Raw genomic sequence first — 15,896 nt, 5'->3', positions numbered from 1 at the left:
GTCACTAATTAGTAAGGAACTCACCTGGTTGTCTAGGTCACTAATTAGTAAGGAACTCACCTGGTTGTCTAGGTCACTAATTAGTAAGGAACTCAGCTGGTTGTCTAGGGCTTAAAGGAAAAGCCAAAACCCAGCAGACACTAGGCCCTCCATGGAACGAGTTGGACGTCCCTGGTGTAGACTGACTGTAGAAACGGTTCAAAGGACATTCAGTGGGAAGGGTGTGTTGTCTAAATCATTAAATTGGAATCCTTGTAGTGTGATTTGTATTGTTTTTTTTTATTTCCAGACTCAAATAAAAAAGTTTTTTTCTTTCTCAAAAAAAATATAACGTGAAATGATTGAGCACAGAAGAGGCCATTTTCACCACATTGAATCAACCATCGCAACTCATATACTGACTTGCCCATGCCGTGCGCAAAGCACTGGACATAGACTTTATAGTCCCTGCCATAGTACATCAAACACACACAAACACACACACACACACACACAAACACACACACACACACACACACACACACACACACACGCGCGCGTTCAGGGAATGAGGAGTAGAGCGGAGGCTGCCGTGGCGATGGTCTCCACGGTGTCTTTAAGGTCGTTGCCGAAGCAACGCACCAGCAGGAGGTTGAAGATACCCACAATGCACTTCAGGAACAGGAAGGACAGGACACGTTTCCCAAACAGGGAGCCAGGAGTCAGGGAGCCAGGAGTCAGGGAGCCAGGCTGACAGGGAGCCAGGAGACAGAGAGCCAGGAGTCAGGGAGCCAGGAGTCAGGGAGCCAGGAGTCAGGGAGCCAGGAGACAGGGAGCCAGGCTGACAGGGAGTCAGGAGTCAGGGAGCCAGGAGTGACAGGGAGCCAGGCTGACAGGGAGCCAGGAGTCAGGGAGCCAGGCTGACAGGGAGCCAGGAGTCAGGGAGCCAGGAGTCAGGGAGTCAGGAGTCAGGGAGCCAGGAGTGACAGGGAGCCAGGCTGACAGGGAGCCAGGAGTCAGGGAGCCAGGCTGACAGGGAGCCAGGAGTGACAGGGAGCCAGGAGTCAGGGAGCCAGGAGTCAGGGAGCCAGGAGTCAGGGAGTCAGGGAGCCAGGCTGACAGGGAGCCAGGCTGACAGGGAGCCAGGAGTGACAGGGAGCCAGGCTGTCAGGGAGCCAGGCTGACAGGGAGCCAGGCTGACAGGGAGCCAGGCTGACAGGGAGCCAGGAGTGACAGGGAGCCAGGCTGTCAGGGAGCCAGGCTGACAGGGAGCCAGGAGTCAGGGAGCCAGGCTGACAGGGAGCCAGGAGAGACAGGGAGCCAGGCTGACAGGGAGCCAGGAGTCAGGGAGCCAGGAGTCAGGGAGCCAGGCTGACAGGGAGCCAGGAGTCAGGGAGTCAGGTGACAGGGAGCCAGGCTGACAGGGAGCCAGGCTGACAGGGAGCCAGGAGTCAGGGAGCCAGGAGTCAGGGAGCCAGGAGTCAGGGAGCCAGGAGTGACAGGGAGCCAGGAGTGACAGGGAGCCAGGCTGAGAGGGAGCCAGGAGTCAGGGAGCCAGGCTGACAGGGAGCCAGGAGTGACAGGGAGCCAGGAGTCAGGGAGCCAGGAGTCAGGGAGCCAGGCTGACAGGGAGCCAGGAGTCAGGGAGTCAGGAGTCAGGGAGCCAGGAGTGACAGGGAGCCAGGCTGACAGGGAGCCAGGAGTCAGGGAGCCAGGAGTCAGGGAGCCAGAAGTGACAGGGAGCCAGGAGTGACAGGGAGCCAGGAGTGACAGGGAGCCAGGAGTCAGGGAGCCAGGCTGACAGGGAGCCAGGAGTGACAGGGAGCCAGGAGTCAGGGAGCCAGGAGTCAGGGAGCCAGGAGACAGGGAGCCAGGAGTGACAGGGAGCCAGGAGTGACAGGGAGCCAGGCTGACAGGGAGCCAGGAGTCAGGGAGCCAGGCTGACAGGGAGCCAGGAGTCAGGGAGCCAGGAGTCAGGGAGTCAGGAGTCAGGAGTCAGGGAGTCAGGAGTCAGGGAGCCAGGAGTGACAGGGAGCCAGGCTGACAGGGAGCCAGGAGTCAGGGAGCCAGGAGTCAGGGAGCCAGGCTGACAGGGAGCCAGGAGTCAGGGAGTCAGGAGACAGGGAGCCAGGCTGACAGGGAGCCAGGCTGACAGGGAGCCAGGAGTCAGGGAGCCAGGAGTCAGGGAGCCAGGCTGACAGGGAGCCAGGAGTCAGGGAGCCAGGAGTCAGGGAGCCAGGAGACAGGGAGCCAGGAGTGACAGGGAGCCAGGAGTGACAGGGAGCCAGGAGACAGGGAGCCAGGCTGACAGGGAGCCAGGAGACAGGGAGCCAGGCTGACAGGGAGACAGGAGTCAGGGATCCAGGCTGACAGGGAGCCAGGAGTCAGGGAGCCAGGCTGTCAGGGAGCCAGGCTGACAGGGAGCCAGGCTGACAGGGAGCCAGGAGTCAGGGAGCCAGGCTGACAGGGAGCAAGGAGTCAGGGAGCCAGGCTGACAGGGAGCCAGGCTGACAGGGAGCCAGGCTGACAGGGAGCCAGGAGTCAGGGAGCCAGGAGTCAGGGAGCCAGGAGACAGGGAGCCAGGCTGACAGGTAGCCAGGCTGACAGGGAGCCAGGCTGACAGGTAGCCAGGCTGACAGGGAGCCAGGCTGACAGGGAGCCAGGAGTGACAGACATAAATATACAATACAGACAGTCAGTTAGCTAGATACACACACAAAACAACAGTCAGTCACAGTTACAAACACACATTAATACACACACACACACACACACACACACACACACACACACACACACACACACACACACACACACACACACACACACACACACACACACACACACACACACACACACACACACACACACACACACACACACACTCACACCTCTGAGATGTCTGACCCATATACCCAACAAAGTACTTCTGTCTGGCCACCAGGTAGACGAGCCCTGCGAACGCAGCAGGAGCTGAACACACCAAGATCACAGTCAGAGAGTTAGTTAGGGAATCATACTAGATCACAGTCAGAGAGTTAGTTAGGGAATCATACTAGATCACAGTTAGAGAGTTAGTTAGGGAATCATACTAGATCACAGTCAGAGAGTTAGTTAGGGAATCATACTAGATCACAGTCAGAGTTAGTTAGGGGATCATACTAGATCACAGTCAGAGTGTTAGTTAGGGAATCATACTAGATCACAGTTAGAGTGTTAGTTAGGGAATCATACTAGATCACAGTTAGAGTGTTAGTTAGGGAATCATACTAGATCACAGTCAGAGAGTTAGTTAGCGAATCATACTAGATCACAGTTAGAGAGTTAGTTAGGGAATCATACTAGATCACAGTTAGAGAGTTAGTTAGGGAATCATACTAGATCACAGTCAGAGTTAGTTAGGGAATCATACTAGATCACAGTCAGAGTTAGTTAGGGAATCATACTAGATCACAGTTAGAGTGTTAGTTAGGGAATCATACTAGATCACAGTTAGAGTGTTAGTTAGGGAATCATACTAGATCACAGTTAGAGAGTTAGTTAGGGAATCATACTAGATCACAGTCAGAGTTAGTTAGGGAATCATACTAGATCACAGTTAGAGAGTTAGTTAGGGAATCATACTAGATCACAGTTAGAGTGTTAGTTAGGGAATCATACTAGATCACAGTCAGAGTTAGTTAGGGAATCATATTAGATCACAGTCAGAGTTAGTTAGGGAATCATACTAGATCACAGTTAGAGAGTTAGTTAGGGGATCATACTAGATCACAGTTAGAGTTAGTTAGGGAATCATACTAGATCACAGTCAGAGTTAGTTAGGGAATCATACTAGATCACAGTCAGAGTTAGTTAGGGAATCATACTAGATCACAGTCAGAGTTAGTTAGGGAATCATACTAGATCACAGTCAGAGTTAGTTAGGGAATCATACTAGATCACAGTTAGAGTGTTAGTTAGGGAATCATACTAGATCACAGTTAGAGTGTTAGTTAGAGAATCATACTAGATCACAGTTAGAGTGTTAGTTAGGGAATCATACTAGATCACAGTTAGAGAGTTAGTTAGGGAATCATACTAGATCACAGTCAGAGTTAGTTAGGGAATCATACTAGATCACAGTCAGAGTTAGTTAGGGAATCATACTAGATCACAGTCAGAGTTAGTTAGGGAATCATACTAGATCACAGTTAGAGAGTTAGTTAGGGAATCATACTAGATCACAGTTAGAGTTAGTTAGGGAATCATACTAGATCACAGATAGAGTTAGTTAGGGAATCATACTAGATCACAGTCAGAGTTAGTTAGGGAATCATACTAGATCACAGTCAGATAGTTAGTTAGGGAATCATACTAGATCACAGTCAGAGAGTTAGTTAGGGAATCATACTAGATCACAGTCAGAGTTAGTTAGGGAATCATACTAGATCACAGTTAGAGAGTTAGTTAGGGAATCATACTAGATCACAGTTAGTGTTAGTTAGGGAATCATACTAGATCACAGTCAGAGTTAGTTAGGGAATCATACTAGATCACAGTTAGAGTTAGTTAGGGAATCATACTAGATCACAGTCAGAGTTAGTTAGGGAATCATACTAGATCACAGTCAGAGAGTTAGTTAGGGAATCATACTAGATCACAGTCAGAGTTAGTTAGGGAATCATACTAGATCACAGTTAGTGTTAGTTAGGGAATCATACTAGATCACAGTTAGAGTGTTAGTTTGGGAATCATACTAGATCACAGTTAGAGTTAGTTAAGGAATCATACTAGATCACAGTTAGAGAGTTAGTTAGGGAATCATACTAGATCACAGTCAGAGAGTTAGTTAGGGAATCATACTAGATCACAGTCAGAGAGTTAGTTAGGGAATCATACTAGATCACAGTTAGAGAGTTAGTTAGGGAATCATACTAGATCACAGTTAGAGAGTTAGTTAGGGAATCATACTAGATCACAGTCAGAGTGTTAGTTAGGGAATCATACTAGATCACAGTCAGCGTTTTAGTTAGGGAACCATACTAGATCACAGTCAGAGTTAGTTAGGGAATCATACTAGATCACAGTCAGAGTTAGTTAGGGAATCATACTAGATCACAGTTAGAGTTAGTTAGGGAATCATACTAGATCACAGTCAGAGTGTTAGTTAGGGAATCATACTAGATCACAGTCAGAGAGTTAGTTAGGGAATCATACTAGATCACAGTCAGAGTTAGTTAGGGAATCATACTAGATCACAGTCATAGTTAGTTAGGGAATCATACTAGATCACAGTCAGAGTTAGTTAGAGAATCATACTAGATCACAGTTAGTGTTAGTTAGAGAATCATACTAGATTACAGTTAGAGTTAGTTAGGGAATCATACTAGATCACAGTTAGTGTTAGTTAGAGAATCATACTAGATTACAGTTAGAGTTAGTTAGGGAATCATACTAGATCACAGTCATAGTTAGTTAGGGAATCATACTAGATCACAGTTAGAGTTAGTTAGGGAATCATACTAGATTACAGTTAGAGTTAGTTAGGGAATCATACTAGATCACAGTTAGAGTTAGTTAGGGAATCATACTAGATCACAGTTAGAGTTAGTTAGAGAATCATACTAGATCACAGTTAGAGTTAGTTAGGGAATCATACTAGATCACAGTTAGAGTTAGTTAGGGAATCATACTAGATCACAGTTAGAGTTAGTTAGAGAATCATACTAGATCACAATAGAGAAACATACTGTCAATTTTACCACTGGAGAATGTCACATGTGTGTGTGTATGTGTGTGTGTGTGTGCGTGCGTGCGTGTGTGTGTGTCTGTATGCATTTGTGTTAGGCTGGGTTTCTGTACAGCACTTTGAGATATCAGCTGATGTAAGAAGGCCTTTATAAATACATTTGATTTGTTAGTCATTTACCTTGGTTGAGACACAGCCCAGCACACCACATTACAGCCAGGAAGGTTGGGTAGGAATCCATGCAGTTACGACTTGGGGGGGGGGGTCACACACATAGAAACAGGAGGGGGGGGGGGGGGGGGGGGTCACACACATAGAAACAGGAGAATCACATTAGGAAATATTTCTCACAGCGATGTACGTTGTCCTTGTCAATGAAACCTAATAAAGTCAAGTAAAAGGAAACTGAAAACCACAATTCTAGTAACTGGACTGGTAACAGCTGAGGGGCGGATCCTAACAGACACTTAAGGTTAATATTCACTTAGTGATGTCAGAGGAAGTTACAGGATTCACCCCATGTGTTTTGTAGTAACGGATGTAAACGATGCTGAAAATAAAATGAGTTTTACAACACAGACTTGAGTCTCACTCAACCTCAGATTGAAACACTGAGGTGAAGACGTGTCCCAATAGGCTGTAGAGACTGGGGACGTGTCCCAATAGGCTGTAGAGACTGGGGACGTGTCCCAATAGGCTGTAGAGACTGGGGACGTGTCCCAATAGGCTGTAGAGACTGGGGACGTGTCCCAATAGGCTGTAGAGACTGGGGACGTGTCCCAATGGGCTGTAGAGACTGGGGACGTGTCCCAATAGGCTGTAGAGACTGGGGACGTGTCCCAATAAGCTGTGGAGACTGGGGACGTGTCCCAATAGGCTGTAGAGACTGGGGACGTGTCCCAATAGGCTGTAGAGACTGGGGACATGTCCCAATAGGCTGTAGAGACTGGGGACATGTCCCAATAGGCTGTAGAGACTGGGGACGTGTCCCAATAGGCTGTAGAGACTGGGGACGTGTCCCAATAGGCTGTAGAGACTGGGGACGTGTCCCAATAGGCTGTAGAGACTGGGGACGTGTCCCAATAGGCTGTAGAGACTGGGGACGTGTCCCAATAAGCTGTAGAGACTGGGGATGTGTCCCAATAGGCTGTAGAGACTAGGGACATGTCCCAATAGGCTGTAGAGACTGGGGATGTGTCCCAATAGGCTGTAGAGACTGGGGATGTGTCCCAATAGGCTGTAGAGACTGGGGACGTGTCCCAATAAGCTGTAGAGACTGGGGACGTGTCCCAATAGGCTGTAGAGACTGGGGACAGGTCCCAATAGGCTGTAGAGACTGGGGACATGTCCCAATAGGCTGTAGAGACTGGGGACGTGTCCCAATAGGCTGTAGAGACTGGGGACATGTCCCAATAGGCTGTAGAGACTGGGGACGTGTCCCAATAGGCTGTAGAGACTGGGGACGTGTCCCAATAAGCTCTAGAGACTGGGGACGTGTCCCAATAGGCTGTAGAGACTGGGGACGTGTCCCAATAGGCTGTAGAGACTGGGGACGTGTCCCAATAGGCTGCAGAGACTGGGGACGTGTCCCAATAGTCTCAAATAGTGTCTCCTATCCTTTACTGATCTCCTTCCCTTCAAAACCACAGATCTGTGAGGACTGGGTAGTGGACATCAATATTAAGCTACATAGTAAACCTATCAGCTCTATTTAGACATTAGTCACCAGAACATTAATTGACATTTCACACTATTCAAATGGACAAAAGCGAATGGAAGACACTAAGACTCAAACACCAAACGCAACAAGGTGCTAATGTGTGTGTGTGCGTGTGTGTGTGTGTGTGTGTGTGTGTGTGTGTGTGTGTGTGTGTGTGTGTGTGTGTGTGTGTGTGTGTGTGTGTGTGTGTGTGTGTGTGTGTGTGTGTGTGTGTGTGTGTGTGTGTGTGTGTGTGTTCACATATGTATGATTTCTGATGCTAAGATGTATGATTTCTGATGCTAACATCTTAAATGAGTCCTCCCTACAGAGCAGAGACAGGATATTGGTCCACTGCTTCCTTTTTAAATACAGGAAGTACATCAGTGCAATAACGATGGCCTCCTTTTGACAAACTCAAGCAACATTTCAGAGTACCCTCTGTGACCCCCCTGTTTCTTCATCTCCCCACAGCCCCAGGGCAGTTCCACACAGTAAACTTTGTCTATTATCAGGTTAGAGCTTGTCTATTATCAGGTTATAGCTTGTCTATTATCAGATTATAGCTTGTCTATTATCAGCTTATAGCTTGTCTATTATCAGGTTATGGCTTGTCTATTATCAGGTTATAGCTTGTATATTATCAGGTTATAGCTTGTATATTATCAGCTTATAGCTTGTCTATTATCAGGTTATGGCTTGTCTATTATCAGGTTATAGCTTGTCTATTATCAGGTTATAGCTTGTCTATTATCAGGTTATGGCTTGTCTATTATCAGGTTATAGCTTGTATATTATCAGGTTATAGCTTGTATATTATCAGCTTATAGCTTGTCTATTATCAGGTTCTGGCTTGTCTATTATCAGGTTATAGCTTGTCTATTATCAGGTTATAGCTTGTCTATTATCAGGTTATAGCTCGTCTATTATCAGGTTATAGCTTGTCTATTATCAGGTTTAAAGCTTGTCTATTATCAGGTTATAGCTTGTCTATTATCAGGTTATAGCGTGTCTATTATCAGGTTATAGCTTGTCTATTATCAGGTTCTGGCTTCTCTATTATCAGGTTATAGCTTGTCTATTATCAGGATATGGCTTGGTACACGGGGGTAGTAGTGTTTATGTAAATATAATAAGCTGTAAAGAAGCAGGGAAACAATGACAAACTGGATCAATTATTACACATCGCTACAATGATACCTCCTTGTAGAAGGTAGGTACTGCGGGTCTCGATCGTCGCGGCCCAGTCGGCAGTTTTCATGCTGCAGTTGGGAGACAGAGAACTTTGGAATTAAAATATTTTTTGTTGTTCCGCCATCTTTCTGCTTTGTATGCGTTAGCTTTACCTATTGTTGTCTAATATCTTGTCATGTTTGTCTTGAATGTTGTTAATTGGAAAATGCAAAAAGAAAATATTAAAAAAAAAAAAAAAAACATTTGTCGCATTATTCACAAACTCTCAGAATTCGCTGCTTCAAGTGAAGCGGACTACTTCTCTGATAGTTGGGCTTGGGAGATCAAGTGCACCTTGTAAACTCAACAAAAATAGAAACGTCACATTTTTCAGGACCCCGTCTTTCAAAGATAATTCATAAAAATCCAAATAACTTTACTGATCTTCATTGTAAAGGGTTTGAACACTGTTTCCCATGCTTGTTCAATGAACCATAAATAATTCATGAACATGCACCTGTGGAACGGTCGTTAAGACACTAATAGCTTAGTTGGCTATATCCTATATGCTAATCGTCCTCCTGAAAGGTAGGCTATATCCTATATGCTAATCGTCCTCCTGAAAGGTAGGCTATATCCTATATGCTAATCGTCCTCCTGAAAGGTTGGCTATATCCTATATGCTAATCGTCCTCCTGAAAGGTAGGCTATATCCTATATGCTAATCGTCCTCCTGAAAGGTTGGCTATATCCTATATGCTAATCGTCCTCCTGGAAGGTAGGCTATATCCTATATGCTAATCGTCCTCCTGGAAGGTAGGCTATATCCTATATGCTAATCGTCCTCCTGGAAGGTTGGCTATATCCTATATGCTAATCGTCCTCCTAGAAGGTTGGCTATATCCTATATGCTAATCGTCCTCCTGAAAGGTTGGCTATATCCTATATGCTAATCGTCCTCCTGAAAGGTTGGCTATATCCTATATGCTAATCGTCCTCCTGAAAGGTAGGCTATATCCTATATGCTTATCGTAGCTCAAGAGAAAGTGCTAGTGTCCACTGTCCTCATTCTTGCTGCTTGAGGCTCAGTATCCGTACCTGGTAGATCAGTTAACCCGCTGTTCCCCGGTAGGCCGTCATTGTAAATAAGAATTTGTTGTCAACTGCCTTGCCTTGCTAAATAAAGGTTAAATTTAAAACTTGAAAAAATAGATCAGGTGCACGTGTAATTAGAGTTGGTTACGGGGGGAGAAGCACGGGACAGTTATCTTTCAAAGGAAACGTACTTCCTAAAATATGATTAGGTTGTAGTTTACTACATTGCCTAGAAATAAAATATTGATCCCCCATCCTTGTATCCTTGTATCCTTGTATCCGTCTGAAATCCTTGTATCCTTGTATCCGTCTGAAATCCTTGTATTCTTGTATCCGTCTCATCTCCTAAAAGGTAGCCTACGAACCGTAGCGAAAGAGAATATTGCAAGTCTCCACAACTGTGTTCTCTTCACACTACGTCTAGCCTATTGGTTGACATAGCCCAGTAATTCAGATAGTCTAATATAATTCCTTGTTATTACTTAGTTCATATTGTAAATACACAGGGAAAGACTATCGTTGTGCATATAATAGTAAAATGGAGTGTCTAGGATTTTAACTTAAGGTAAAGAGTAATCTGAAATGGTCTCAGACCAGGTTTGCGTACGTTGAACAGTTGAAGTGTGTGCATGCATGGTGTATGTGATAGAAAGTCACTTTCTCTCAAAAGCAGAAGTGTTGGCATGGTGCTCTTTACCCTCCCTCTCTACCTTTGTTGCAAAGAAAGCTGGAAATCACACGGCAGATTTAAAAAAAAGAAAACACCAACGGTCAGAAGTGTATATTTCATCATCGATCAGAGAAGCAAAGAAACATCGTTGATTATCAACTGATATACAGCCATTCCAAAGCAAGCCATATTATTCAACTGATATACAGCCATTCCAAAGCAAGCCATATTATTCAACTGATATACAGCCATTCCAAAGCAAGCCATATTATTCAACTGATATACAGCCATTCCAAAGCAAGCCATATTATTCAACTGATATACAGCCATTCCAAAGCAAGCCATATTATTCAACTGATATACAGCCATTCCAAAGCAAGCCATATTATTCAACTGATATACAGCCATTCCAAAGCAAGCCATATTATTCAACTGATATACAGCCATTCCAAAGCAAGCCATATTATTCAACTGATATACAGCCATTCCAAAGCAAGCCATATTATTCAACTGATATACAGCCATTCCAAAGCAAGCCATATTATTCAACTGATATACAGCCATTCCAAAGCAAGCCATATTATTCAACTGATATACAGCCATTCCAAAGCAAGCCATATTATTCAACTGATATACAGCCATTCCAAAGCAAGCCATATTATTCAACTGATATACAGCCATTCCAAAGCAAGCCATATTATTCAACTGAAAGCATCATCCGAAAGGTTCAATGATGAAAACAGAGAACATGTCACCACTACTATAATACATTTTACAGTAAAAACAGACAGAGAACATGCCACTTCTACTATAATATATTTTACAGTAAAAACAGACAGAGAACATGCCACTTCTACTATAATACATTTTACAGTAAAAAAAACAAACAGAAACATGTCACCACTACTATAATACATTTTACAGTAAAAAAAACAAACAGAGAACATGTCACTTCTACTATAATACATTTTACAGTAAAAAAAACAAACAGAGAACATGTCACCACTACTATAATACATTTTACAGTAAAAACAAACAGAGAACATGCCACTTCTACTATAATACATTTTACAGTAAAAACAGACAGAGAACATGCCACTTCTACTATAATACATTTTACAGTAAAAAAAACAAACAGAGAACATGTCACCACTATTATCATACATTTTACAGTAAAAACAAAGAGAGAACATGCCACCACTATTATCATACATTTTACAGTAAAAACAAACAGAGAACATGCCACCACTATTATCATACATTTTACAATAAAAACAAACAGAGAACATGTCACCACTACTATCATACATTTTACAGTATAAAAAGACTAACAGAGAACATGTCACCACTACTATAATACATTTTACAATAAAAACAAACAGAGAACATGTCACCACTACTATAATACATTTTACAGTATAAAAAAACTGAAAGCTGAAAAAAAAGGGGAAAAAAGCTGAAACAGGAAAGGGCCTTTCCCAAAACTGTTGCCACAAAGTTGGAAGCACAGAATCGTCTAGAATGTCATTGTATGCTGTAGCGTTAAGATTTCCCTTCACTGGAACTAAGGGGCTCGAACCATGAAACAGCCCCAGACCATTATTCCTCCTCCACCAAACTTTACAGTTGGCACTATGCATTGGTGCAGGTAGCGTTCTCCTGGCATTTTCCAGACCCAGATTCGTCCGTCGGACTGCCAGATGGTGAAGCGTGATTCATCACCTTTCAGAGAACGTGTTTCCACTGCTCCAGAGTCCAATGGCGGCGAGTTTTACACCACTCCAGCCGACGCTTGGCAATGCGCATGGTGATCTTAGGCTTGTGTGCGGCTGCTCGGCCGTGGAAACCCATTTCATGAAGCTCCTGACAAACAGTTATTGCGCTTAAGTTGTTTCCATCGGTACTGAGTGTTGCAACTGAGGACAGATGCACTTCAGCATTCGGCGGTCCCGTTCTGTGAGCTTGTGTGGCCTACCTTTTCGTGGCTGAGTCATTGTTGCTCCTAGACGTTTCCACTTCACAATAACAACACTTACAGTCGACTGGGGCAGAAATTTGACAAACTGACTCGTTGGAAAGGTGGCATCCTGTGACGATGCCATGTTGAAAGTCACTGAGCTCTTCAGTGCAGGCCATTCTATTGCCAATGTTTGTCTATGGAGATTGCATGGCTGTGCACTCAATTTTATACACCTGTCAGCAACAGCTGTGGCTGAAATAGCCGAATCCAATAATTTGAAGGGGTGTCGACATTCTTTTGTATATATAGTGTATATTATTTATGCCAATTGTACTTCCTAGCTGAAATACAATAAAAACTGTCATAAAAAAATATATATATATTTGAATGTATATAAAGTTGATTAATTCTCTCACCATTCTGCAGGACACTGATGAGGGTGACGAGGACCAGGAGGAAGATGTGCTCTACCACTACGGACAGCATGACTGACGGAGGGAGAGGGAGGACAGGATGTTTGAATATAATGACGGACGAGGAGAGACAACAGTTATAAAATCTCTCTCTCTCTGTCTCTCTCTCTCTGTCTCTCTCTGTCTCTGTCTCTCTCTGTGTCTCTCTCTGTCTCTCTCTGTCTCTCTCTCTCTCTCTCTCTCTCTCTCTCTCTCTCTCTCTGCCATCTACTTCCTGTTACACAGTCTGTTTGTTTCCTCTATTTGGTTTATGGAAATACACTCAAAAATTCTTGCCTCACCCACTATGGAAAAGGTTTGCAGTCAGACAGAGTACAGTAGAACTCAGTCAGACAGAGTACAGTAGAACTCATTCAGACAGACTACAGTAGAACTCATTCAGACAGAGTACAGTAGAACTCATTCAGACAGAGTACATTAGAACTCAGTCAGACAGAGTACAGTAGAACTCATTCAGACAGAGTACAGTAGAACTCATTCAGACAGACTACAGTAGAACTCAGTCAGACAGAGTACAGTAGAACTCAGACAGACAGAGTACAGTAGAACTCAGACAGACAGAGTACAGTAGAACTCAGACAGAGAACAGTAGAACTCATTCAGACAGAGTACAGTAGAACTCATTCAGACAGAGTACAGTAGAACTCATTCAGACAGAGTACAGTAGAACTCATTCAGACAGAGTACAGTAGAACTCATTCAGACAGACTACAGTAGAACTCAGTCAGACAGAGTACAGTAGAACTCAGACAGACAGAGTACAGTAGAACTCATTCAGACAGAGTACAGTAGAACTCATTCAGACAGAGTACAGTAGAACTCATTCAGACAGAGTACAGTAGAACTCATTCAGACAGAGTACAGTAGAACTCATTCAGAGTACAGTAGAACTCATTCAGACAGAGTACAGTAGAACTCATTCAGACAGAGTACAGTAGAACTCAGACAGACAGAGTACAGTAGAACTCATTCAGACAGAGTACAGTAGAACTCATTCAGACAGAGTACAGTAGAACTCAGTCAGACAGAGTACAGTAGAACTCATTCAGACAGAGTACAGTAGAACTCAGACAGACAGAGTACAGTAGAACTCATTCAGACAGAGTACAGTAGAACTCATTCAGACAGAGTACAGTACAACTCATTCAGACAGAGTACAGTAGAACTCATTCAGACAGAGTACAGTAGAACTCAGTCAGACAGAGTACAGTAGAACTCAGTCAGACAGAGTACAGTAGAACTCATTCAGAGTACAATAGAACTCAGTCAGACAGAGTACAGTAGAACTCATTCAGAGTACAATAGAACTCATTCAGACAGAGTACAGTAGAACTCAGCCAGACAGAGTACAGTAGAACTCAGTCAGACAGAGTACAGTAGAACTCATTCAGACAGAGTACAGTAGAACTCATTCATACAGAGTACAGTAGAACTCATTCAGACAGAGTACAGTAGAACTCAGACAGACAGAGTACAGTAGAACTCATTCAGACAGAGTACAGTAGAACTCATTCAGACAGAGTACAGTAGAACTCGGACAGAGTACAGTAGAACTCATTCAGACAGAGTACAGTAGAACTCATTCAGACAGAGTACAGTAGAACTCGGACAGAGTACAGTAGAACTCATTCAGACAGAGTACATTAGAACTCATTCAGACAGAGTACAGTAGAACTCATTCAGACAGAGTACAGTAGAACTCAGACAGAGTACAGTAGAACTCGGACAGAGTACAGTAGAACTCATTCAGACAGAGTACATTAGAACTCAGTCAGACAGAGTACAGTAGAACTCATTCAGACAGAGTACAGTAGAACTCATTCAGACAGAGTACAGTAGAACTCAGACAGAGTACAGTAGAACTCAGACAGACAGAGTACAATAGAACTCAGTCAGACAGAGTACAGTAGAACTCAGTCAGACAGAGTACAGTAGAACTCATTCAGACAGAGTACAGTAGAACTCATTCAGACAGAGTACAGTAGAACTCATTCAGACAGAGAACAGTAGAACTCATTCAGACAGAGTACAGTAGAACTCATTCAGACAGAGTACAGTAGAACTCAGTCAGACAGAGTACAGTAGAACTCAGACAGACAGAGTACAGTAGAACTCATTCAGACAGAGTACAGTAGAACTCATTCAGACAGAGTACAGTAGAACTCATTCAGACAGAGTACAGTAGAACTCAGACAGACAGAGTACAGTAGAACTCAAATCAAATGAAAATACATTTTTGTTTGTCACATACTTTGTAAACAGCTGGTGTTGACTAACAGTGAAACGCTTTGGCCTACTTACTGGTCCTTTTCCAACAATGCAGAGTTAATGGTAAAGATATATTAAGATATAATTAATAAGATATAATTAATTAATAATTAGTAAGATATAATTGCAGTGTCCTGAAATACTGTGTCCAAAAAAACACCGTTTTTTTTACTGCAGTTATTTCGCAGTAGATTCATATCAATCCGTCGTATTGGTAGTACAGATGTGATGCGGTCTCTGCAGAGATCAGGGCACTCACACTGCATTCAATGGAGACGCTATGCTACTCGACTCATGTCATGAATATGAAAACTCGAGACAACTGCGCTATTAAGTGTTTTTTCTCAAAGTTGTCGGGAATGTCACGTGTCCTACTTATACCAGTACACTCGCAACAATTTAAGAATTACGAAACTTCTATTCGATCAAATAAATCTCACATAGCAAATAAGCCATTTGACACTCTCCTCCGTGACCTCTATATAAAGAACGTCTTTGCGAGTCTACTGAAACAATGAAATACCGCCACCTGCTGGGGGGAAACAGATTTTCCTCCGAGTTGGGCCTCTCTTCCTCTCTGGCTATGGGGAGACCTCCGCATTGGTACAACATTTGGAAGGTGCACAGCGATGTGGTACAGCGCTTTGATTTAGCCTCAGCAAGCCTCCAGAAGCGCAATTTCGCCACACCCTCCATACAGAGCCTCCTGCTCGCATTGTAGGATCAAGCATAAATCGGCTTTTAGGGACTGGTGTGCGTGTGTGGTAGGTAGAGCCTATCAACGGCTTTATCAACTCCCTTTCTCTTCTGTGAACATTAGATCACTGCTGTGTTGGGGAGGTGTAGCAGCA

General features: G+C 43.9%; 1 protein-coding gene across 1 annotated transcript; it reads right to left on the bottom strand.

The window, feature by feature from the left end:
- Positions 1-290: 290 nt before the first annotated feature.
- On the bottom strand, positions 291-12,884 carry LOC129823381 (arachidonate 5-lipoxygenase-activating protein-like). Its single transcript, XM_055882300.1, has 5 exons — positions 12,721-12,884; positions 10,332-10,401; positions 5,888-5,958; positions 2,872-2,952; positions 291-704 (listed from the first exon to the last, which is right to left on the bottom strand). Exons 1-5 carry the CDS (start codon positions 12,788-12,790, stop codon positions 541-543), a joined length of 456 nt encoding a protein of 151 aa, XP_055738275.1. The 5' UTR covers positions 12,791-12,884; the 3' UTR covers positions 291-540.
- Between the last annotated feature and the right edge of the window lie 3,012 nt (positions 12,885-15,896).

Source organism: Salvelinus fontinalis, chromosome 25, assembly GCF_029448725.1.
Source record: "Salvelinus fontinalis isolate EN_2023a chromosome 25, ASM2944872v1, whole genome shotgun sequence".
In the NCBI taxonomy this organism is placed as follows: Eukaryota; Metazoa; Chordata; class Actinopteri; order Salmoniformes; family Salmonidae; genus Salvelinus; species Salvelinus fontinalis.
The sequence above is the reverse complement of the archived record's forward strand: the minus strand, read 5'-3'. Positions and strand labels throughout refer to the sequence as shown.

Bases quoted from the DNA above. Each gene is read 5' to 3' on its own strand.
- LOC129823381 (XM_055882300.1), bottom strand. From the start codon at position 12,790: ATGCTGTCCGTAGTGGTAGAGCACATCTTCCTCCTGGTCCTCGTCACC. The intron at 10,402-12,720 runs GTGAGAGAATTA...TGTGATTTCCAG, and splicing joins CATCAGTGTCCTGCAGAATG to CTTTCTTTGCAACAAAGGTA. The intron at 2,953-5,887 runs GTAAATGACTAA...TGGTGTGTTCAG, and splicing joins TGGGCTGTGTCTCAACCAAG to CTCCTGCTGCGTTCGCAGGG.